The following is a 24,861-nucleotide window of genomic DNA, read 5'->3' on the forward strand; positions in this document are numbered from 1 at the left end:
GCTCTCCGGCCCCCAGGACCGGCGCTGTGGGGACACCCTGGTGCACAGTCCCAGCATCAGCACTTCCAGGCGGGTCTTCCCCTTGTCCCATGCATACACCTGGCCTAAACCTCTCAGACTAGTGCAAGCACCATATATTCATTTCAGATCTTCCATCTGAGGGTCTTTCCCCATCTTTTGGAGTCCTTGCCTACATCCTGCAATGCCCCTTTAGTGCTGCCAAGCAACTTGAAACTCAGTTTAAAATGAGTCTGGACTCAAACACCCTCTTCCCCCTCCAACTCATGCATTTGGAAAGAGATTGCATCAAAGCTTCAAAATAATCAGTAAAAAATTGCCCATTAAGCAAAGTTACAGCTCCCCTCCTCTCCAGTGTTTATAGCTGGATTAAAAATGCCTGGCACACGGTTAATGCTCGGAGCATTGAAATAAAATGGCATAAAATGAGTTCAGTCCTCCTCAAATTTCAGGAGAAGCGGGGTGAACCGTGCGGGGGAGCAAGCAGAGCCAGGGCCAGCACCTGCAATAACATCTTTGGTGTCACTGCAGGAGCGGAAAAGGAAATGAGCAGTCAAGGAGCCGGGAGCAGCACGGTGGTGGCCGGGCTGGGCTGTGATTGCCGCCTCGCCACCCCTCGCTGTATCCAGAGCCCCCCCCCACGGGTAGTGCTGTGCTGCTGGCACCCTGGGGTGGCTGTGTTGTGGCCGTGGGCAGCGTGGTCCCCCAGGCAGCCTGCAGCGACTGTAGCACTGGGAAGAGTGACCTGGATGCATGGCTGCTGTGGGGGAGATGGGGACATGGGGACGTGGGGTCCCTCTGCCACTCTGCCTCCAGCCATTGGGGTGGGTCCAGGTACTGAGCAGGAAGAACTCTCCCCCTTAAGTGCTTTTGGATCCCGGGGAATAAGCGGCTTGGCTGAAATGCAGAAGCATCAATGACGGCTGTGGAGGCTGTGGGAGGACGCAGCATCGCCCCGCAAAGGGCTTTGCCACACGCCGCCACTGCAGGGGAACGCTGGGATGAGCTTGCCTGGACCCTGCATGGGAAGCCCCAACCCCAGGAGACTGGTCTTCCTCCCTCCATAAAAAGCCAAGCTAACCCCTTTGGGGTGACCCAGGACTGCTGTCAGCCTTGCAGGAACAGTGTCGGGGTCTGCACCAGAGCGGTGAGGAGAGTGCCGATGCCTGGACACCCTGCAAGGTGTGCAGCCCTTGCTGTGCCAGAGCGCTACTGCCCCGGTGCAGCCAGGCGTTGCGCTTGGCCTTTTAAGATCAGAAAGGTTTTTGAACTGACATGAGCTCTGATACGCGGAGGAGAGTGTGCAGCAGGGTAATTAAAGTGTAAGAGCGAGGCTGGGTTTGCCTTTAATGGCTTGCAGCTGCAAATATTTTTTTGTCTTCTTGAGCCCACTTGTAAGCTGTCTGGCTGTATTTCTCATCCTGGCCAATTAGATTCCCATGTGTGCTGCAGGAGTGAAAATATAGAAAGTGAATAATCCTCCAATTCTGCTCCTCGTTGCAGAGGCCTTTGAACCTCTGGCTGCCGTGGCTCCCTCCCACCCCAGCGCCATCACCGCCCCGGCCAGCCCCTCCGTGCCTGCCCTGGCTCACCTCTTTGCAGCTGAACCTCACCTCTAGCAAAGTTGCCCGGGCATCACTGCGATTCATCTTCAAGCCTTTCTGATCAAAGCTGGGGGCTTTTTGTTGTTTCCCCCCCTTTTGCCAATTTTTACAGCCATTTTCCCTTTTGGATGCTGGTTTTCTGCCAAAAGTTCCACTCTAAAATCAAAAGGGGCAGTCCATTAATACGAGGCAGCTGTAACAAGTACACTATTGTGTTGTCTCTTCCAAGGTACCCAGGATTTTTAATAAACTGTGGGGTGTGGGGAGCTGGTTGCCTCCAAGAAGGAGGAGGCAAAGGCAGGGGGAGAGGGAGCTGGCAGAAACCACAGTGCCATAAAACGCAGCCCGGCGGCGCGAGGCCTTCGGCACGCTCGGCACTGCGTGGCGGTGGGAGCGGTGCAGGAGGCACTCGGCAGCCTCCCGGCTTCCTTCCAGCTCCGGGATCAGGTATCGGTCGGGAAACGCCGCTCGCTTTGATCCCTGCAGGCTGACGAGGCTCTTTGCCAGGACCCACGCGGCGAGAATAGGCTCACCGCCCTGGCTGCCCTGCACTGGGCTGCCCGCGGCTGCCGGGGCGGCTCGCTCTGGGGACAGGAGCTGCAAATCCCAGGGAAAAGCAGGGGGAGCCGGGCAGGGGCACAGAAGCTGCTTGGGCTGCGAAGGGGTCCCTGCACTCCCCGAACGTGTGGGACACGCAGGGTGGGTGGCTGCGGTGCCTCTACTACTCCGAGCCACCCTGATGCAGAGAGGGCAGCTCGGCCACGCGGGGACCCCCTGCCTGCGGGATCGGGGTGGCTTTTCTCTGTGTCACAGCGCCGGCTCTCCAGCCCCACGGTGCCGGCAGCCTCGCCGCCCCACTCAGCGCAGCTCTGCCCTCGCCTTGGCTGCAGGGCTGCAACCTGTCACCTCCGCAGCCCGGGAAATGCCAGGCACATGGCTGGGCTTGGCAGCGGCAGCCGACCCAGCGGCCTTTGCAGCCATGCCATTCCCGATTCCCGGGGGACTGTGTCCCTGCCAGGGTAGCCCTCTTCCAAGCCACGTGCACCTCTGTCCAGCCTGGGGGATGGCCGGCCGGCATGGCTCACTGCGAGGGGCAGGTGGGACACTCTGCCGGGGTTGAGGGCACCCATGTACCAGGTGGGAAACCAGTAGAGAGCTCCAATAAGTGCAATGGGCTGTAAAACTGAAACAGCCACAGCCATGAAGAGCTCAGACCCCACTTCCCAGTCAGGTTTGGGTCTCTCTGGGCAATGTCAGTGTTATCCCCGATTCAGATCCAGCCCAGCTGGGGAAGGTCCCCAAGACCTTCTCTGTCTCATTCCCCATGAGGGACATCAGCCAGCACCCAGCGGGGCCACGTGCGAACTGCCTTGTCCGGCCAGGAGCCGCGTGTGATGCCCCTCAAGATCCCCAGCACCCATGGCTGAGCCGCCGGAGCAAGATGGGCAGAGCAAACCCCAGCCAGGGCTGCCACATCAGCCGGATCAGTGGAGCATCCCTCACTGCAAGTCCCCGGGGCTCCCTGCCCTCTGCTCCCGTGGGGTGCAGGGAGCACCCTATGGCGGGGCGAGCCGAGGGCAGCGAGGCAGGTTCTCGTGCCGGGGTTTGGGAGCAGCGGGGTGGAGGGGCCGACCCCGTGGGCTCACCATTGCAAGTCAAGGTGAGGACGGGCTGGGAGCAGATGGGACCTGCTCTGCTCCTGAAAGAGCGTTTCTGCTATTTATGCTAAGCGGTGGGAATGCTTCTCAAGCATTTCGGATGGCTCTGTAATGAGGCCGGCCTAAATATGCCAGCATTGTTTGTGCGGGACAATTAAAAACTCCCCCTTGCCACATTAACGGTGTCTCTGGTGGCGGAAGGGCCCGGGAAGGCGCGGGCGAGGGCAGCCCACAAAGCCGGCCTTTTGTTTCGTGCTCCTTTGAACCCTCTCAAAGCCCCCATTTCAAGGGGTGGCTTTTGTTTTCTTTTCAGCGGGCCTGAACCCAGAGCCGCCTGTTGTTTAGCAACACAGAAATGTGACCTTAATTGACTCTGCTCTCGGGTGCACTGTGTAAATCACTTCTGGCACCCAGAGGAGTGCGTGACGTGCCCCCCCTGCCCAGCCCCGCTACACTGGGGGAGCATCCTCCCTCCGGCCGCTGCTGGTCCCCGGCATAGTGGGACCCTGGCTCTGCACACCCTGGCTGGCTGTGGAGTGGGATGGGAAGCGGGGCTGGGAATACTGTCCTCGTGGCAGAGGGTTTCCCGTTTCCATGAGGGAGCAGGGAAAACTGTTTCCCTCTGCTCTTCGAACCCTCTTTTGCAGCCAGTGCCTCCTGCTCGTGTTTACAGTCCAGCTGGGCTGGTAAGCCTCTTCACCTGCCTTCCTCGGGACTCACCGGGTTAAAGCTCATTGCAAGATAAATTAGACGATGATGATGAAAATGATTAAGTGATGAAAAGCTAACAACTCCTCCTGCAAACGTCTGACACGCACTTAGCCAGGCGACTTATTTGTAGGATACCAGGGGGCTGATACATTAACAGATATAATTTGCGGTCTCCCGAGGAGAGGTTAAGGGCTGGGAGCACGGCTCCCCGGGAGCTGCCCCATATCTCCACCTCGCCTGCCCTGGCCTTAATCAAGCGATCATCTCAGCCCGCGCCTCGCTGTCCCCCTCGCTCCTTTCAATGGGGGAAAATTTGCGGACAAATTCCTGCCAGCGGGACGTTGGAGCTCTCCTGCGTGGCAGGATAAAGATACCTGTCACCTCCGCCTGGCCCCGCCGCCGGCTCACGCTGGGAGCGCCGTTCAAGGAGCACCATGCTGATACCCTTATTTGATTACACTTCTTCATGCCCTCCTCTGTGCGGGAAGAGCTATTGAGCGGCGGCACCACGGCGCTCCCAGCACAGGCTGGCCCCGCTGCTGGCCTTTTGTTAGCCCCACTGGCAGCATGCCGGGTGTCAGGGCTGCACGGGGGACCCCGCGCCGCCCTCCCCCCCTGCCCCCAGCCAGGGCTCTTCCTGATGCTTTGCAACAGGGTCCTGGACAGGCTGTTGATTTTTAACCAGAAAACTGTAAAAACAAGGAGGAAAATAGGATTTAAATAGAAACATGAATGGCTCTATGGGTAAGTGCTCCGCTCCTCCTTCTGCTTTGCTGTGCTGTTGGCACGCTGGAGATGCAGCTGCCCGATACCAGTTAGCTGTGTCCAGCAGGAGATCCCAGGGGCGTGTTACCAGGATCAGCCCCAGTGCTGCTGGCTGCTGGGCGATCTGGCTCCCCTGTGCCCTTGGGAGCTTGCGTTTGGGTTTGTAAACTTGCAGAGTGGGGATTAATCATCCCTCTGCCCGGAAACTCAAACCTCAGCAGCTGGAGTTCCCTCTGGCACAAAAAGCCTTCGGCTGCATTCTCAACATAAATGCCAATTTGCAGATTCCCTGGCCAGGGCCACCCCCCCTGTGCCACGCTACCCACTGCTCCCGGACAATGCCACCTGTACCCTGCCGTGTCCCAAGGACCAGCGGTGCCACCTCACCTGCCGAGAAGATGTGTGCCCTCTGCAGCCAAAGCGTTTGACAGGTCACCCCATGCTGCTCCAGCCCCGCAGCCCCTCTGCTATCTCCAAAAGCTTCTTGTATCTTAGGTTAAGGTAAAATACACTGCTCCAGGTGATGCTGGGGTGGGAGCCCCCAGCCAGCCCTGCTGCAGCCTTGGGGACAGCAGCCTGGGTTCCTGCCTCTCCTTCTGGAGTTAATCACCTGGACTGCTAGAAATGTGGAGCAATTGGCCCTTGTTTTGCTTTTCCCTGCTAGATTAAAGAGCTCTTAAGTACCTGGCTTGTTATTTCTGCCAAGGTACTTACGCACCAAGGTCCTTGTGACTGTAATCAAGCCGCCTCTTGATCTTCTTCCTGATAAACTAAGTAGGCTGATTGTCCTGTCTGCCTCCATCGGAAACATCCTCAGCCCTTGTCCCGCTCTCCCGGGGTTTCTCTGCAGGCTCTCCAGCTTGGGCCACAGCCTGCTTTAGCAACGTGCATACCGCAACGGCCTCCAGTGTGCCAGGACTGGAGCTGCTGGTGCGAACGCACTTCCCTGTGCCGGCTTCTCCAAAACAACCCTTACGTGGGCTTTGGGCACTGGCCCCTTCCCCCCACCAAAGTTTGCTGTGAGCATCAACCACCCTCAAATCTCCCTCCAGTGAGTGCTGCTCCGCTGGGCAGGAGCAAGGCTCTGGGGAGCTGTGCAGCAGTGAGCGTGGTTGGGGCACAGCATCTCTGGAAGAGAGAGGCCTCTCCGAGCAGCCAGGGAGGTGAAGACCAGCCCTTACCTGGGTGTCATGTCCACCTTCTGACCCCCAAGCCCAGTTCCAAGCTCTCAGAGAGCCCCAACAGGCTCTGGCACTGGTTGCTGCTGCTTTCTCCCCTTAGCAGCTGATGGCCTGCACATGGTTGGTTGGAGAGTGGTGATCTGGGTGGCCACAGCACAGCAAGGAAGACACCTTGGACACAAGGTGTCACCTGCAGGAGCCCGGTCCCTTGGGTCAGAGTCACGATGCAAGTAGCGCCTGTGGTCTTTGCTGGCTCCAAAATCGCTGCGCAGAGGGAAGTGTCAGATGGGCCAAATCACCACTGTGTTTGTAAAGATAAAATGACACTCCATTACTTAATAAAGTAATCGTCAATATCTTACTTTTGACCAAAATACCCCCATATTGCAGGCGTTTCACAAATTGGGGTTAGCTCGTGTTAACAAGTGCTCCCCCCTGCAGGGAGCATCCCCTGGCCCCGGGTGCGGGGCTGGCCCTGCCGCCCCGTGCACACTCACTGCCCAGGCCCAAAAGTGGCATTTGCTGGACTCAGGTCACTGCCCTCCAGCAAAGGGGCTCTTGGCCGAGCCCCAGCAGCACGTTCTGCTACCGGCACCTCCTGAAAGGGACCTTCCGCCACAGCCCCGGCCCATTGTCCGGGGGGATAATTGGAGGGAGAAGTGAAACGGGACGATAATGAATTCTGCTGCTATTCAGCGGGGCCGGGAGGCAGAAAGCTCACTGCTCCTGCCAAAGTGCTGAGGCTGCTACTTCCATTCTGCGGCCGAAGGGGAGGTCTCCAGAGGGCAGCTTGCTATTGAGGAGGCTCCGGGGTTGAAACAACACCCAGCATCTGAAGTTTTACCCTTTCTACACAAATGTGCTCCAATGTGGCTGTGCACAGGGTCCTTCCCTGCCTTCCCTGTGGGCTCGGCAGGGCTGTAGCCAAGCTGGCTTGCACAGTGCAAGGCTGCGGCTGCACCACGTGTCGGAGTGTCCCCATGCCCGTCACACTGTGCTGCACTGACATCAGCTTCAGCTCTGCTGCCCAGGCTGCCCCCGGGGGCTCTGTCTGGCCAAATCCTCCTTCTCTCCTCCCCGAGGTCCTGTGCAAAGCTCCCTCGGCCATAGTGCCCCCTTCCTCAGGCTCCAGACTGATGCTCGACCCCCCACCCCAGCACCCGGCAGCACAAGCACATCTCCCCCAGCCCCTTTTCCAGGGGCTGCACCACCACCCTCCCTGTTTTGGGGGGGTGATGGAGCAGCCCCGGAGAGGGGACGCAGCCCGGGGGTGGATGGAAAGTCTGCGCTCTCTTTCCAGGCGCCCTGAGGCTGCGAAGGGCTGGACGGCGAAGCGTCTGTGTGGTCCCTCCTGCGCGCAGGGAGAGCCTCGTGGCGGGCAGCTCCTCTCCCACACGCTCCTGCCAGTAGCTGGCCATCTCCAGACATCTTGCATCGTTCTGCTCAGCCCCGCTGCAGCTGCTGCCGAGCTCCTGCTGGGGTCCTGCGCGAGGGGTGGGGTGGGGTTCCCCCCCCTCTCAAAAGCCTGCGGACCCTCCTGGCAGCATCTGGCTGGAGGCAGGGACCCTGCCAGGAGCGGTCTCCCGGGAAGCGGGGCTGGCTCAGGCACAGGGAGCCCGGGTCCATGGTGCCTCGGCTCCTGGGGAAAGCTTTCTGCCAATCTGCCTGAGCTGCAGGGGGATCCGTGCCAGAAGAAGAGCTGGCAGCCTGCGTGGGGGTTGGCCTCCCGCACACGAAGCCCAGAGGGGGTGTGGGGGTGCCCAGCTGCCTCCCAGGCGCAGGGAGGCACACGGGGGCAGCAAACCAGCATTACAGGGCAGTCCCCAGGGATGCTGGTGTTGCTCCTGCCCTGAGGTGCACCGGTCTTATTTTATGTCCAGGCACTCTTTAAGCAAATACATAAGAAAATCCCTTCCCCTTCTTGCCCATCGGGATGACACAGTTTCAAACCTTGGAAGGGGATTTGAGGCTTTTGTCTCTGGCCTGGCAAACGGGGCAGGCGCACAATCAGCAAACCACTGGCAATTACAGCCATCGCAATTTTCTGCATCAGTGCCATAAACAAGCGGGCAGGGGAGCCCAGAGCACAGCACCCTGAAGAGCAAGGGAAGACAAACAGGACTTTGTCCCAAGGTTTAGAGCAGGCTGCAGGCATCCTCGGGGCTAAATGCTGTTCTTCCCAGCGCATGGTGCTCTCATAACACCTTGGCTCAGCAGAGCTTAGCAGGCTGTCACAAGCCCCAAGGAGAGCCCTTCTGACCTTCTGGGGAAATGACTCCAGTGAGCAATAAACTGGTTCCTGTTTACTTTGGGAGAGGGGTCTCAGCAGGCTTTAACACAGGAGGGACAACTCTGAGCTGTGAAATGTGGCTGACACCGGAGCCATGGCTGGAGCAGCCCGCAGCCACCAGCAAGTGCATGGGGCCAGCTGGGGCCTGAGCCTCCCGCACGGAGGATGGGGGGCCACGGACAGCCTGTCCCGTCAGACCTTTTCCTGTCCTAGTTCCCATGGGTGATGGTTAACCAGCCCTGTCTGCGGCATGCTCCTCCAGACAAGCAAACACTGGGTGATAAGGGAGCCCTCACCCCGTGCGAGGTCTGCCGCAGGGGCTAGGCTGGGAGGAGGGAGCGGTGGCTGTGCTGTCGGCTGCCCTGGCACTGGAGGAGCTCCCCGAGAGGCGCCTCGAGGCCCTCATGCTCACCATGACGCTGGCTGAGCAAGCACAATGCAGCTCATGGCCATGCCCCTCTCCCCTTTCCCTGTTTGCCTGCTCCCATGCCACTGCCCTCATCCGTTTGTCCAGCAGCGGGTGGCTGTGGTGGTCCAGCTTCTCGTCCCTTCAGGGAGACGTGACCCTGCTCACCCGGTGCCCGGCACCAGACCCACTCTCAAACCTCCAGGGAGAGCTGACCCAAACAGGCAGTGCCACAGGCAGGGGGCTGCCCGCAGCCTCTGCCTGCAGCCTGCCCGCACGCAGCTGAGCCCAGCAGGGAAGGCAGCGAGCGCCAGCGCCGTCTGCGAGCACAAACAGCTGCTTGGAGCCCGCTCAGAAACACCAGCCCGGGCTGTCCAGCTGCCAGACCCTCTGTTTCAGAGCACAATGAAAGCCGAAGGATGGCTGAAAGCAAGCCGCCCCGTGGGAACGGAAGCGCGGCGCTCTGTGCTGTGGGACAAGCCAGTGCCGACCCCATGGCAAGGAGCGAGGCTTGGCTGCAGGGAGAAACGGAGCATCTGTCAGGCTCACCGGGGTCCTCACCGTGAGACCCTTGTGTGGCTGCTGCAGAGCTGAGGATGAGGGCTCCGATTTACCTGTCCAGTCACCATATGTGGGACTGGTTCCGTTGGGAACACTGACTAGTGGAAGGGTTTGCCTGATGCATCGTCATCCCAAAGTTCCCCCATCCCCTTCCAGGCTCATCATCTCCTCCAGCACCCACCATGACGCAGCCCTGAAGGATGTCCTGGTCTCTCCTCCGTAGCCAGGAAGGGCTCCAGTACTGCTCTGCATTTACATGTTGCAGTCAAACCCCTGAGTGCAACAGGCCATTTTCTCTCCCCCACCATAAACTGGATTCATTTCACTGCTGGGACAAAGGCAGGTTGTCTTCCAGGTCTGGAGCTGAGCCTGTTGCTGATGGAGGCGGGGATGGGGCTCAGCCTGGTTCTGGAGCTGCAAACAAAGCCAAATGTTCCCTGAGCCCAGCAGGATCAGCCTGTTTTGGTCCTGCTTTATACTAGTCGTTAGGCTCAGTGAAGATGCTGCTGGGCTGCGGTGAGCTCAGGCCCAGAACTGGCTCCCCTGTTTGGCAGATGCCCTATGTGTGTCGGCGCTGCCAAAAGAGATGGGGGTTTATCTGCGTCTGGGCTGCAGCAGGGCTGCGGGAGCGAGAGCCAGGCAAGATACGTAACTGTGAGGTTCGGCATGTGTCTCTACATCCTGCTCCCTCTCTTGGTACAAACACTGTCCAGATTTCCAACGTCAGAGGGAGAGACACCAGCCAGATTGTTTTACGGTTTCAAGAACTCATAATGTTTTCCAGAGAACAGAGCTGCAGCCCATCTTCTGCAGCAGGAAGAGCTGCGGCAGCCTCCAGTCATTGCCAACAGCCCTCTGACATCCTCGGCAGCCAAAAAAGCCAACAAAATATAGGGTGTCCCTCAAAACAGCTCTTGCGAGGCACCTTGGTGTGCCCATATCCAGAGTGGTTGACGCCATCCCGGTCCCCGAGGACCCAAAGCAGAGAGCAGCCTCCTGGTGCTGCCACAGCTCTCAGTAGAAGTCTCCCTTGCAGGGAAGGCACGTTCACCGGCGGTCCCTGTGCAGGCATGGCTGGGCTGTGTGGTGGGAGCCGACAGCCTGGGGATGGCATGGGACCCTCCTGGGGGGGGTTAAGGACACAGCGGAGGCCCTGCTCCAGGGGCAATTTTAGGGATGACTTTTGGCGAGGTGCTAAGCAGCAGCAGGCTGGACTGGTGTCAGGCTGTGTTTCCTGGGGGCGGGGGGGGGGCAGGGGGCAGGGTGTCGGAGGACACAAAGGGAGACATGGCTTCTCAGAGAGTGACAGGGTGATGAGCCTGCCCTGGCTCGCAGCCCCTGGGCCACCGTGTGTCCCAGTCCCACAGCAAGGCTGAGTCCCAGCCTCTGCTCCAGCAGAGCGGCCTGAGCCACGCTGGTGTGCTGGCAGGCTCGTTACAGCACGTCTGCTTTTAATTAAGCGGGACATTGCTTTTGTACAGCCGAACCCCTCAGGAGTTCGGGTACGGAGCCTTTGCCCCTGCAGCCAGGCTCCCGCTGCTTCCCCCTGTGCAGCAGACAGCAAGCCAGGGGAGCAGGGGCCAGAGGCTTTGGGAGCATGTGCTGGGGTGGTGGGTCCCACCCGTGCGGGGTGCTGGCTGTGTCCCCAGCACGGGAGGGCACGGCGTAGGCTGTCCCATGCCCCGCCATGGGTGTTTGGTTTCCTTGGGCCCGAAGGCAGAACCCAGGGCTCTTGTGCTGGGCAGATAAGAGTTAATGCCCCAGCAGTTGTGCTGAGCTGGCTTTATTGGCAATAAACCCTGGCTAGAAACAGCTTCCTAATCATCACAGATTACAGGTAGCCCTACCTCACAGCTGTCCTTCAGCAACAGCACCTCTGCCCTGCACTGCCGCCCCTGCGCCCCCCTCAGCAAACACCCTGGGGGCAGCCCCCCCCCAGCCCTGCACCCCTCTGGTGTCATGCAGCCCCTGTGCCACCCTCGCTGCAGTGCTGGCAGGCAGGACATGTGCCCCCAGCCTGCTGCCAGTACTCACCGCAGGTGCCAGCCCAGGGCTGAGCCACAGCTGTGCATGAGAAGAGCGAACCGGAGCCTGCGTGGGTCAGTCACTGTCCTCGGACACTTGCAAGGCACCGTGACGTGACGGGGAGCTGGTACCCCTGGGGCACGGCTCTGGCATGGCTGTGCTTGGGGGACAGCTCTGCCAGGGCAGAGGACATCAGAAATCGCTTCTGCTGCAGGGGCTGGAAGGGGAGAAGCTTGCCCCGGCTCAGCCAGGAATGCCGTTCCCAGTTCCCAGCACCAGCTGATGGCGTGGCCGGCCACAAATGTTTAATGAACAGGAGCAGAGTCATTTGTCTGGGCTGACCCCCCCAGGAAGTCTGCACTCCGCAAAACAAACCAGGCTTTTGTTTGACTTGTTTTAAGTAAAACACATGTCACCCCTGTAAATCACAGGTCCCCTTCCCCACCCTGCCCTGGGGGCAGCGGCAGAGCAAAGGTGGGTGCGAGCCTTGAGGTGCTGGCACAAACCCGGGTCACAGGCTCCCCGGATCTGGGCAGGATCTGGCCCCACCGTGGGGCTGGAGGTGGCTGTGCACCCTAGCCAGGAGCCACAGGGCTGGAACACCACAGTCCCCAAAGCAAGCAGCCATCCCCAACCTGCTTCCACACCCGTGGCGCGCAGTGCCCAGGGAGGCTTGCAGTGCCGGTCCTGGGGGGGTCTTGCCCAGGCATCCCCAGACCGCCCACCTCGCTCCCCCCAAGTCCCAGCCTGGCCGTCAGGCTGATTTTTCACCATCCCCACGCTCCTCGTGGGCCGGACACCTGGATCCCAGCCCAAGGTCAGCCAGTGGCCGCGGGCTCCTGGCACGAGCGAGTACGATGGCTTGGGACAGCCGGCGAGGGGCCGCGCTGCTGAAGGGCCGGGTCTCGTCCGAGGCGTGCGGGCGGCATGCAGCGGCAGGCTGCCGGCGTTCGGCCTCGCCGCCTGCCAGCGGGGGCCAGAGCGGGCTCGTGTGCCGGCGGCGGCGTGCTCCCTCCCGCGCTCCCCGCGCCGCCTGGCAGCCCGCCACCGCGCCGGGGGTTCGCTCCTTTCTCACGACCTCTCAGGTTCCTGAGCTCATCTGGGAGCTATTCATTTCCTGCCAGAAAACAGCCTTGCCTGCTAAAAAAACCACCTTGGCCGCAGAGCGGCCCAGGGCTTGGTACAAGGGCTCTCCCAGCTTAAATCATAAAGCTCCGGCTGTCTGGCTGGAATCAAAGGCAGGGCAGGCGGTGGGGGGGGTGTGTGTGCACGCGGAGGCCCGTGCCATATGGTAGCACTTAAGAGCCAAGGAGGAAGCGAGGAGGGGTTTTTGCACCGCTCGTGAGGAGTGTGGGAAAAGTTAATTGACTTTAATGACAGGTTTCCCGGGACAGCAGCAGCGGCGGATGGAAGGGAGCTGCAGGGATGCGAGGGGCAGCTGGGGATGCAAGCCCTGCGTGGGTGGGTGGCGTGGCAGGGTGCAAAGCCTCCTTGCCCGCAGGCTCCCATGCAGGTGTGCTCCAGGCAGGGATGGAGCGCTGCTCCCTCCTGCTCTGCTCTCTCCGGGCTACAAACGCACACATCTGATTGTGGCAAACTACTTACAAGCCTAAGAGCGATAATCTGAGGGACTGAGAACTGGCTCCAGCCCTCCCCGGGGTCCTCTCAGCTGGCAGGCAGGGCTCACCAGGCTCTCCAGGGAAGACAACAGGAGCTGCATCCCATCCAGCAGCACCGAGTCCAGTTCATTTTCCTACCTGTCCTGCACAGCCCTGCGCAGGGCCATGGCCAAATGAGAGGCCACCATCGAGCTGCTCAGCCCTGTCCCTCCCTCGGCACCCCCATCACTCCCTTACTCTTGCCCGCTCATCCTACAGCACCAGTTTGAAAGCACTTGCTGCACCTGAAGGGCAGCTCTGCACATAATGATCCGCAGACCCACAGCCCGCATTTGCAATCCCAATTTGTCACGGACTCAGTGAATTGGCATCAAGAGCACAGCTCCTGGGAATTGCTCTGATCCCCTCAAAGCTCACAAACTCAAGCAGATCTCTCATGTCAACAGGCTGTGGGATAAAGTAAACACAGAAAGCTTTGGAGAAACCGGTCCAAGCATGGCATATCTGCTTTATACTAGGCTATTTAAACTCCATTAGCAAATAGGTTTGTCTTTTCTTTCACTCCCAGATCTGCTATATGTCCTCCATTAGCCTACAGCAAAGTTTTTTTTTTTCCCTAATGTGCTTTCCAAACCAACTGCTTCAGCAGAAAAGGAGGACTCTGCTAAGCTGGAACAGCCTCAGCTCTTACAGGTGATGCATTACTGGTCTGCATCAGCTCCAGGCAGGCAGTCCAGCAGCAGGAGCTGGTCTGATGGGATTCCCAGACAGACAGGTCCTGCAAGCACTTCTCTGAACACAAGGTGGGCTCAGTCCTGCCCTCGATACCTCCCGCACAGAAAAGTGACACTAGGGCTAGTCAAAGGGAAGGTAGGCTCAGTCTGTAGGGCTACACCCCTGCCTAGGGACAGCAAATCAAATATTCCCAAGCCTGGCACACAATGTGGCTGCAAGATGCCACTGTGAGGGTGGCAACACAGGCCAGCAAAGGCACTGGGAGACAGAGGAGGGGAAGCTCTGCTGCATCACCCAGGGGTATCATCCCCATAACCCCTTTTAAAGGGAGCCAATACCGGCCCCATCCTCATCAGTATGCCCTGCAGAGAGAGATCCTGGATACATACCCCCACTCTCCCCCTCCAAAATCCATTCCAAGAAGTATTTTCAGATCAGGAAGCTGTGTTTGTATACAGGGAGAAGCAGGGAAAAGCTGGGGAGGGATTCAAACCCCAGCAGGTTTAATCTGTCTGGTCTCGCACTCTCCCCAGCTTTCATTTCCCCAACACCTGGATACAGTCAAGCACCTGGCTGATCCGGACAAAATCCGACAAGCTTTTGCAGCAGGATTTGGAAGGAATCCCCAGTGGATCCTGGCACAGTTTAAAGCTGTCCGCTTTGAGTTAGGACTTGTTAAGAAGGGCGATGCAAGCTGTAACCCGAGACTGCCGCTCACCTCTATCTAAGGCTTGCATCTTGCCTGGAAATGGGGCATGACCAAGTCAAAGGGGTCAGTTGCCGCTCACTGTTACAGAGACAGTCCACATAGCCCCACATCACTCCCCCAGACACATGTTTTCCATATAGCGGCAGAGGAAATGCCCAACTCTATCAAAAACACATGCAGAGCATTAATCATCAGGCAGAGCCTGGCTGGTGCTCAGGGCCAGAAACAGCTCTGCGCTTTTAAGTCCAGGTGGAGGTGGTGCCCAGCGCCTGCTGCAGCCTGTCAGCCAGGAGACAGGAGCACTCGTGTCAGGCTTGTCCTGCGGAGAGCTGCTGTTTTTGTAACACGAGAAGCTGGCAGGCACCGCTCTCTAAATCAACTGGCTGCAGTCATTCGCGACTTACACCATGGCCGGGAGCGGGCCCCTCTGGGTCCCGGGGCAGGAGGCTCACCCGGGCAGCCTGGACCGGGAGCCAGGCTGTTGGGCTGCGTGCCGAATCCGTCTCGCTTTACCTGGGCTACTCCACTCCGTCAGCCAGAGGAGCCAGGAACAGAGCGGAGGTGCCTTCCTCAGCGTATTCACCAGCTCTGCAAACATAAGCTCTTTTTAAGAAGTCTGATCAGTTGAGCCGCTCCCAAAGAAGCGGTAATTACATCTGCCCCGGGGCAGGGAGAGGGGACAGAGGGTCCGAGTGACAGCTCCAGCCTGGAGAGCAGGACAAGGCAGCCCTGGAGCAGCACAATCCACAGGCAACTGAGAGCTAGCCAGGAGCTGGGCTCCCTCCTATGCACACAAGCCAGCACTCCAACTTATCTCCAAAGGCCTTCCAAAATGGAAGAGACACTTTTATTTTAAGAGCATTCAAAAAAACCAAACCCCGATCTTTGGTGTCACATAAGGAAGGGGAGGGAAGGGAGAAAAAAGATCTCGTGTAAAACACGAAACACTGTCAAGGGAGTGCTATGGTACAAAGGCACAATCCAATATGAACATATAACCTATGTACAGCCGTGCCAGCAGCACGGGGTGCGGTGCTCAGTCCAGTCCGGCGCCTGTCACCCTCACCAGGGTCTCCAGACCGAGTCAGCTGTGCCCGGTGGCGGGCCGGGCGGCGAGGCGGCAGTGGCAGCAGCGGGTGGGCCGCCGTACAGGGGCAGCACAGCACCGCCGGGAGCAAAGGCGGTGCTGGGGATGAGGAAGGCGAATTGCCCATCGGAGGCTGGCAGCAGCTGGAAGCCGCCGTACACCTTGGCTGCGTCAGCACCCGGCTTGCAGGGCATGCCCGGGAGCGGCCCCGTGCCACTGCCTGGCGGCACCAGGGGTGGCCCAAAGGCCGCAGCTGGTGGCAGTGGAGGCGGCGGGGGGGGGCGCGGGGTAGTTCATGGCGTTGATCTGAGTCATGCAGCTGGCCAGGTGGCCCAGTAGCCGGGTGCGCACCTCGGTGTTGACGCCCTCGCAGGTGGAGAGGAATCGCGTCACCTCGTTCATGCACTCGCTGAAGCCAGCACGGTACTTGCCCAGCACCGTGGGGTCCGTGCTCAGCGCAGCTGCGGGGGGAAAAGAGGTGCACAGCAGTCAGCAGGCTCTGCAGGGAACAGGGGGTGCAGCCCACCAGCATCGCATCCTGCAGCCCCTCTGAACCAGGAATCCAGGCGGGGAGTGCAGCCCCTCTGGGAGCGTGTCTTGTGATCCCAGGTGCCGAGGGTCTGGACGGAGAGCATGGCCCCTCTGCTCCCAAGTTCCCCAGCATCAGCGACCCAGGTGGGGAACAGACAACCCCCAAAAGTCCTCCTGTGTCCTTAAGTACTGGAGATCCAGTTTGGGAGCACAGCCTCCCCAGTTGCTCCTGTGCCTCTGGCACCCCCAAAACAGATCGGGTTGTAGAGCATAGCTCTGCTGGTAGAGGGGACCCAAAACAAGACTGCAGCCCTCCCAGCGCCCTCCAGTACCGGGGATGCAGACAGACAGGACAGTGCTACCCACGGCCACCCTGTACCGGAGATACAGGTACAGAGCACAGTACCCCTCACCGTTCCCCAGTACCAGGGATGCAGGTGGGGAGTGCTGTGTCCCCCACGGCCCCCCAGCACTCAGGATGCAGGTGGGGGCCCGCTGACCCCCTGTGCCAGGGATACAGGTACAGAGCACAGTGACCCCCATCACCACAGATACAGGTGCGGAGCCAGGTGCCCCCGTTACCCTCACTGCCAAGGATGCAGGCAGGGCCGTCCCAGCGCGCCCCCCCCCCCCCCCCCCCCCCCGGTTCCCCCCGGGACTCACCGGTCATCTGGGCTCGCTGGAGGCTCCGCAGGTGCTTGACGGTCATCTCCAGGATGTCAGCCTTCTCCAGCTTGGAGTGCCGCGAGCTCTGCAGACACAAGCGGGGCTCAGACCGGCCCGGCAGCGCCGGAGCCCCCCGCGCCCCCCGCGCCGGCCCCTCCCTCCCCCGCCGCTTACATCCTTCTTCAGCGCGTCCAGGATGAGCGTCTTCAGCTGCCCCAGGCTCTCGTTGATGCGCGCCCGCCGCCGCTTCTCCATGATGGGCTTGGAGGACTGCAAGAGAGGCGGCGGTCAGCGCCCGGCGCTGCTCCGTACGGCACTGCCCGGCCCGGCGCCACTCGGCCCGGCCGCCCTTACCTTCCGGTGCTCCGCCGCCGTCTTCGGCTTATCGGGCGTCGCGTTGACGCTGGCGGGGGTGGCGGCCACCGGCGAGGCGCTGCTCTTCTCCATCAGGTCGGCCGGCATCCTGCGCCGGCAGCGCCCGCCGCCGCGGAAGAGGGGCGGCGGCAGCGGCGGGGAGGGGGGCCCGGGGGCGGCGGGGTAGGCGCGCGCTCCAGGCCGGCGGTCGGCGGCGGGGCCGGCGGGACACGGGTGCCGCGCGCCCTTGGCCGCCCCTACTTATAGCGCGCGCCGCACGCGCGCGGCTCGTGTGAAACGTCCCCCGCCGCCGTTCCCACACTCGCGCCCAGCCAATGGGCGCCGCCCGCACGCGGCCCCGCTCGTGGACGGCGCCCGCCCATTGGCTGGGCGCCGCGCGGCGGCCGGCGGCCAATGGCGCGGGGCGGGCGGGCGGGCGGCCGCGGTTAACCCCTTGGGCGCCGCCCGCGGCGGGGGGGCAGTGGGTGGGACGGGACGGACCTCGGCGGGGGGGGGGGGTGTGGGGGGGAGCGGCCCTCGGGGAGCGCCGCGCTAATTACCGGGTTAATTGGCGCCCGTGGCAGGCGCGGCCCCGCCCGCTCCCCTCGGGGGTCGCCGGCTGCCGGCCCCGGGGCGGGCTGCGCCGTGGGGGGCCGCAGCTCTCCGGGGTGACGGCCGGGACGCGGCGGCGCGGGCCCAGCTGCGGTGGCCGGAGCCCAGCGACAGCGTGCGGGGCGTGCCGCGCCCCCCCCCCGCCCCCCCCCGGTCCCCGGCGCGGTGGCCTGCGTCCTCCCGCCGCGCCCTCAGCGTCGCCTGGGTCTTCCCACGGCGGCCCGGGCCCTGCCCACACGCGGGTGGGCACCTGCGCTGCACCGGCGGCCCCGGCCCCGCCCGCAGGCCGGGCACCGCTCCGCAGAGCAGCGTGCGGCGGAGGGCAGGGGAGCGCGGTGGCACACGCGGGGCTGAGCGGAGCCGTTGCTGCGGGTTACGCTCCCCGGCGCTCGCACGCGTCGGTGCTTTGCTCACATCGTCGGGGGAAGGCGAAACCACAGGGTGGTGCCTGTCCTGTCCCTCGGCCCTGGCCCGGCCGCGCTTCGGCTGCGACCTCCGGCTGGTTCGGACAGTCTGTGGGCTACTTTAAAAAAAAAAAAAAAGTATTTTGCCTGGGGACTTGAATCTTTTTTTTCCCCCCTCTGCTTGACTGACTTTCTCACACTCCTGTTCCCATAGTCTGCCAGCTAAGCCTGAGTCATCCTGCCAAGAACTAGACCTGGCCTATTCAAAAATGTGCTCACCCGCTCGCTCTTTCTCTCTGTCTCTCTTTCTTTTCTTTCTCTTTTTTTTTTTTTTTCCCTGAGTATACACAGCAATGTTTTTCCACCTCCTCCAGTACCTGATCTGCACCTGTACAGGGCCAATCCCACACGTATCACCTGATCTCGCCTTTTCAGAGACCGTGAGAAAAATAAAGTTCAAGAAAGAAGAGACATGTTTGCCGATCTCACTGGTGCAAAGCCCTCGTCTCTGCAGAGGCTTGCCTGCTGAGCCCTCAGAGTTTAAAAAAAGGAAAATAAATACAAGGGAGAGTGTCATGTTTAAAACTGCAGAAAAGTACAAATCCAGGCTTTCTTTCAGCTCCTTGATGGGGCCGCAAGCCTTTTGATTTAAAAACAAAGAGCAGCCTTCAGTGTGTAAGATTTAACTTCAGATGAGCAATATTTGACGTAAGCCTCGATTAGCCAGGCATTCGGACAAACTCGAGCGAGGAAAAGCTCGAGGCAGCACTGGGGAAGTCATTACCGAAAAGCCTTTTCTGAGTCGCCTTTATGGGGAAATCAGAGACAACCGATGAGCGTGAAAACTGCAGTACATTTCTGGAGAGCCTAAAAAGTTCTCTGGCGGACCAGTATTTTTTCTAGTGCTGATATTTGGATCTATTTGGGGGGAGGGGGACGGCAGAGGGCAGGTCATCACGGTTACCGAGCTGGTGTTCTCCCTGCTGCGAGGATCTCGGGAAACGTGGAGCTGGGCACCGGGTCCCTCCCAGACCGGAGTGCGAACAGGCTGTCATTACATCCACGTTTATGGTAGCCGCAGAGCTGGTAGCTGCCTCTAATGCCGGCAGCAGGTCCGTGTCCGTGGGGGAGGAGAGTGGGGCAGGCTGTCTTTAGGGGCTGCCAACGCTCGCCCACGTCTGGGACCCGGGAAGTGCCCGGCGGCAGCAGCAGCCCCCCTTGCCCGCGCTCCTGCCCTGCCGAGCCCAGCCCCTGCCCGCTGCAGAGCCCACGGGGAGGGTTTTGCTTTTGGGGCGTGCGAGGAGCCAGGCTGTGGGGCACTGGGTCTGCGAAAGCGGTGGCTTCTGCGGGGGCTTCCTGGAGCCCCGCACGGGGCAGCGAGGAGGCAGTGACACTGGTGTCCCTGCTCCACATCTCCTCCGCCACAGGCCTGCCGCTGTGAAATGTCTTACACGTGCGAGGGTTGTGATCCCCAAGTGGAAGCACGTATACGTGTGAATTCCCTGGGGATCAGGAGAGGAAGGGGAGGATTTACATGGAAGGATGTCTCTGGAAATGAAGTGGCTGAGGCCAAATTTAGGCTGGAAGGAGGCGGTGAAGGGGTTTGTAACCATGGGGGGGGACACCTGAAAGAGATCCTCTGGGCTTCTCCAGCCCTGTCTTTGCTTATGAAAGAGGTGTCAAGGGGGAAATAAAACCCCAAGATAAGGGGCTGCCCCAGAGACTGGGGTGTCCCTTGTCCCGTAGTCCTCCGGCAATGTTTTTTTTCTTTGCTCGGGTAGTAATCTTGGGTTACAAATTGGGAATTGTCCAAAACAGATCTGGGAAGAACCTTTAGACAGCGCATTAGGGCATTGCTGACTGGCAGAACATCTTGGAGGAAAAATGTGTTGGCAAGAAAATTTAGACTAGCCCTGGGCACGGGCCCAGGGGTGGGAAGGTGGAATAAACCAGAATGCTGCTACTGGTGTGGCATGCGGGAGGTGAGGAGGTGGCAGGGCTGGCTGTGCCTACTCCCTGGTCCTTCAGGAAGCAGCCAAGATGAGGAAAACGAGATCTAAAAGCCTTAATATCCAAAGATTGTGGGATCCTAGGAAATACAGAAAATAGGAGCCAAGTTTCTTGTAAGAGCTGGGCTACAAGCTGGACCCCAGGAATGGCACACTGAGTCTTTCCTCTTTGAGTCACGGACTGAAATCCTAGCCTGGCTGCAGCTCAAAGTCGTCAACACCCTGAAGGCTGGAAAACAAGTGCTACGTCTCAGGGACATGTCCCTGGCACAGATGTCTCCTCCGGGCAGCCCCGCACACATGTCTCCACTCGTGGTCCCCAGCCCAGAAGCTGTTGTGCAATCCATACCCATCCGGCTCCCCTGGGAGGTGTGATCTCAGAAGCTTTGGGCGCAGGTGTCAGGGTTTATTTCCCCTCCATAAATGTTTGCCAGATCTTTGGGACAAGGTCACTTTCAAACTGACTCCTGACAAAGGTCCCTAGATGAAGCAAAGCTTGCATAGATATTACTCCCCTACACACCAGGTCCTCGTGGTAAACAGGGCAGAACAGCTTTCATGCAGCAGTGCCACTGCCCAGCCCTCCCGACGGCAGGAGCAGCTCGCTGGGTAGGACGGCAGCCCTGTTTTGCAGCAGATCCTGCCCTTTCCTTTCCTCTGAGGACCCGTTTCCCAAGTGCCTGCTGAGACCCAGGATGCCAGTGCTGGCAGAGGAGCCTTGGGGGGCTCCCCCGGCGGCTGCTGCTCCCCCGGCGAGCACATGCCTTGCAGGAGCCGGGCTCTTTCAGCTGTTCCCTGGCTGCCGCCACAGAGAAGAGACTGAAGTGTTTATTCATTCTACTCCTCGCTGTGGGAGTCAGGCTAGGTGTGGGGGAGCCCCATCCGTTCTGCAGTGACACCCCCTGTGTTGGGGGGCCATCTGTGGGCTCCAGGAACTGGTACCCTTCCCTCTATTGCCCACGCGGCTGGGCAGGCATCCCCGGGAACAGCGCAGGAAGCTGTGGGATGGAGCAGCCGAGACTTTGCTGGGGTAGCAAAGTACCACTCCGAGTAACTCCAGCGTTGCTAAGAACAGGCACTGAAGAACCATTTTCATCTCCCCATCCCATCCTATCCCAGGCTGGAGCACAGTTCTGCACCGAGGAGGGCTCTGGGACAAGAGCCAGGGTACCTGGATCTCTTGCTAAGCTGATTCCTCTTGGCAGGCTCCTATCCTGCTGAACCAAGGAAATGCTGCCGGGGAGCTGGCAGGGAGGGTATTTTGGCAGCTGTGAAATGCCACCCATGTGGATGGGAATTCCCTTCCTGCCCTGATACCCACGGTGTTACTTCAGAGATTGCTGGTTGGGCTGGAGCAGCCGCATGTACTAATGGGCATGAGATGGTGCGGCCCCAGCTTTCCCCTTTGCGCCTTTGCAGAGCCCCGGCTCCAGCCTGGTCCTCCGCTGGCAGCGAGGGCTGGGCGCTCGCAGACACCGCAGCTGGGAGCAAGCACTGGGAACATGCCCAAACTGTTCGCAGGGCTTGGACCCTGCCATTGCCAGCCAGAGGCTGGGAGCTGCCTTATACCCTTCTCTCTGAGATGCGCTTTCCGTGTGACGTGACCACAAATTTGCAGTCTGCTGGCCGTGACAGTGCAGTCCCACTCCAGCACAATGGGCAGCATCTTTTGCAAGATACAGCAGCTCCAGGCCGAGGGCTGTACAGCTGATCCTGCATCCGTCTGAGAAGCAGAAATAAATGCGCAGTCACTGCTGTGCTCTGGAGGGGAGAAGGAGTGTCTCGTGGCTGTCATCCTCTCCGTGTGTCGTGGGAGGTGTTGGCAATGAGAGCCCAGTTATTTATTTATTAAAATCCCACTTGTGTTACTGCCTGAGGCTGCTGTCTCTGTGCCGGAGCTGTGCCGCCTGCGTGCTTGCAGGGCACAGGGAGACCCTGCAAGCTGTGCAGCCTGGGTACATATATGAAAATACTGTGACTTTGGCAATGGTGAGGCTGGAGGAGGCACACAGGGCTCGTTGGCACTGAAAATGTCCCTGTCACAAATACTGAGCAGAAGGCACCCTCTTGAGAGCCTCCAGGCAAAGGTGGATGTGCATCGGCTCCACATCCACTGAGTCCAGCCCCCAGCCGCGTTGCTGCAGCACTCGTGTGCTGAGCCGTATGTGATCTCTGGCATGCCGTGGCTGTAGGAAGCCCCGCAGGCTTTTGCGGAACAGGCTTTTAAGTCAGATCAGACCAGCAGTGCGGTTTGCAGCCCAGCTGTGCGCAGCTGGATCGGCACGGCTGGGGGGCGGGAAGATGCAGACGGGAGCGTGGCGAGGTGGGAGCCTCGCCAGCCGACCTCGGTGCAGGGAAACGGCGCCTGGGTGCATCAGTGTGTCCTCCAAATCCCGGCACGTGAGCCCTTCTGTGCCCCCTCTGCCCTCTTCCCCTGGCCCTGCTGGCACCCACAGCCGAGGGCAGGCAGGAGCCACGGCACGTGTCTCCCTGGGGACTCAACCTTCACCGACTGCAGGCTCATAAATCCCACAGGGCCAGCCCTTGACTGCAGCATCTGTGCTCCTTTGCAGAGTGATCAATCACATTTTCCAACACAATTCCTTCTCCTTGGCATTAATCAGTCCAAGAAAGGAGCCTGGACTGATCACTGCTCTGGAGTTTTCTGTTAAATTCACCAGCTGATCGTCATCTCTTATTCTTGATGCCATGAATCGGCAGTGGGGAGAGCGATGTGTAAACTGCATGTTATCCTCAAAACCCTGGCAAACACAGAGATGCAGCAAGAAAATATTTGGGACCTTTGGAAGGTGCTGTGACAGGCAGGCCTGCCTCGTGCTGGGAAGCCCCCGTGATCTGACCTGGTCCCAGAGATGCTGGGACACCAGGCATTTCCCCTTGGCACATGGGATCGGTCGCAGCTTGCCAGCCCTCCCATTGCCATTACTCCCATATCCATTTATTCAAGAAAACACAGGGTACTTCAGGGTGCAGTGCTTTGCACTAGAATAGAGCCTTTGCACAGCCGGCGTCTTTCTTGAAGTGGTAAGTAGATGGACTCTGATAATTCCAGGGGACGATGAATCATTTGCACTTGGTGCCTGACCTCCCCGGTGTCTTCAGTTTTGTTTTAGCTTGGCAGTGTTATGGAGAGAATTAGCCTATCTCACTAATATTTTAATGTATATGTAGTTTGAATGCTGTACTCCTAAAATCAATATTCATTATTCAAGGTGATAGCAGAGCTAAAATTATTCCTTTAGCTATATCAGGAATATCAGGCTGATCATATGTTACGAGGATTAGTGACTTCACGGAGACACACGTCTTCACGCACGTGGGTCAGGCAGCAGGGCACGGTGCTAAGCTGCGTGGCAGCGCACCCTCAGCATCATCCCTGCCGCCTCTCCCGAAGCCAGATCCTGCCCTGCCTCCTGCCTGCAGCAGTCCCGGTGAGCCACCTGAATTACGCCTGAGTTAAGCCGTGGCAGCAGGTGAGGCGATCTGGGTCGGCGTGCTGGGGGGACACAGGGACGGTGGATTTTGCGGTCAGACCTGACGTGGGAGGTGGCTGCGGGAAGGGTTGAAGGGAAGCAAGTTGCATCTCGGTAGACCTAAGGTCACTAGCTAGAAATCAACTCCATCTCAGGACTTCACACCTAAAAAAAAGAAGCGTGAAAGCCACTTCTCTGAAGAGTTCTCCTAACAGACTCGCCTGTCTCTTCCCATTTTATACTGTGATTTGTGTGTTTTGCATGCTCAGGTGACATCTTGGGGGTAAGCAGGCTGCACTGCCTACAGCGGGCACTCAGAGCTACATTTTAAATCCTCAGTTTACAAATGCTGACAGCAGAGCAGGGTGAGTGCTAGGGCGGACTGTTTTTCTCCTTTATTTTCCTTCCATCTCTTGCTGATTTGCAGCCAAGCAGCTCCATTAGCCCCTTGGCCACTGACATGCATTAGCAAGGGGTGGGATTTTGGGAAAACGGTGCATTCTCCATTTGCTTCGGTTACCCACAACCGCGTGTGTGCCAGTCCAGAGCTGTGTGCGTGCCCTGGTGCTGGAGGAGAGTTTTTCTCATACTAGCTAATACGAGAGGAGAAAAGGTGGAGATCTTTTACATGCTAGTCAAGAATCGATGTGTTACTAATTGCTGTAATAGAAAATACTATCCCTCAGAGGATGTTGTTATTTTATAAACAAAGGGATAATTTACAGCTCAATTGCTTAAACCATGAGTTAATTGCTAAGCATAATGAATAAATACATTTGCAAGTACAACATTTAATTTGCAGACATTCCAGTAGTGTAGGCATTAAGAGGCAGATTGTTATTTGATAAGTAATCTGGAATGTCGTATGAAATGACATTTATTTTCACATGCAATCCAGATGATTAAATGTCCTGAAATGAGATTTCAAGGGCCTTGTCCTTCCCTCCCTGCAACGAAGGGCAGTGTTTCCATCAGCTGCCTTAGAAATGCGTTCAGGCTGCCTGGGAGCACGGGGGAAGGCAGGAATCCGCCAGGAGCGACACAGAGAGCAGGGTAGCAAACCTCGATTCATGAGGGTGCAATTTTTTAATACTACAAAATGCAAAGAGAGAATATAGAGACAAAAATCAGGGATGTCTGCGGTGGGCTGGGAGGCTTCAAATCAGCGTTAGCTGATGGCAGGATGACTGCGGGGCTGTGAAAAACACAGGCAGGACCTGAGGAGGTGAGCGGGGAGTGCTTCTGCTGACAAAAGGGAGACTAGTGCCACAGAAGTACCAGCAAGGCTTTGGCTCTGTGCAAGGCTGCAAACAGAAGCAGCAGCAAAAAAACTCAGCAAAGGGGGTTTTTGCAGCCCACTGCTATTCTGCATGCTCGACAGCCTCCGCTCGCTCTGCAGAGGCTGCAGGACTTTGGAGGCTG

At 59.1% G+C, this 24,861-nt stretch overlaps 1 protein-coding gene and 1 long non-coding RNA gene across 2 annotated transcripts; both read right to left on the minus strand.

The window, feature by feature from the left end:
- Positions 1 to 1,333: 1,333 nt before the first annotated feature.
- Positions 1,334 to 13,035, minus strand: LOC142602930 (uncharacterized). Its single transcript, XR_012836787.1, has 3 exons — positions 11,229 to 13,035; positions 1,632 to 1,778; positions 1,334 to 1,464 (listed from the first exon to the last, which is right to left on the minus strand). It is a non-coding gene; the product is annotated as an uncharacterized LOC142602930 (long non-coding RNA).
- Positions 13,036 to 15,092: 2,057 nt separating this feature from the next.
- Positions 15,093 to 17,221, minus strand: HES1 (hes family bHLH transcription factor 1). Its single transcript, XM_075761221.1, is given in 5 exon segments — positions 15,093 to 15,650; positions 15,652 to 15,830; positions 16,564 to 16,651; positions 16,741 to 16,836; positions 16,921 to 17,221. Coding segments are annotated over 5 exon segments (777 nt in total). The 5' UTR covers positions 17,029 to 17,221; the 3' UTR covers positions 15,093 to 15,344.
- Positions 17,222 to 24,861: the final 7,640 nt, after the last annotated feature.

This window comes from Balearica regulorum, chromosome 9 (assembly GCF_011004875.1).
Source record: "Balearica regulorum gibbericeps isolate bBalReg1 chromosome 9, bBalReg1.pri, whole genome shotgun sequence".
Taxonomy (NCBI): Eukaryota; Metazoa; Chordata; class Aves; order Gruiformes; family Gruidae; genus Balearica; species Balearica regulorum.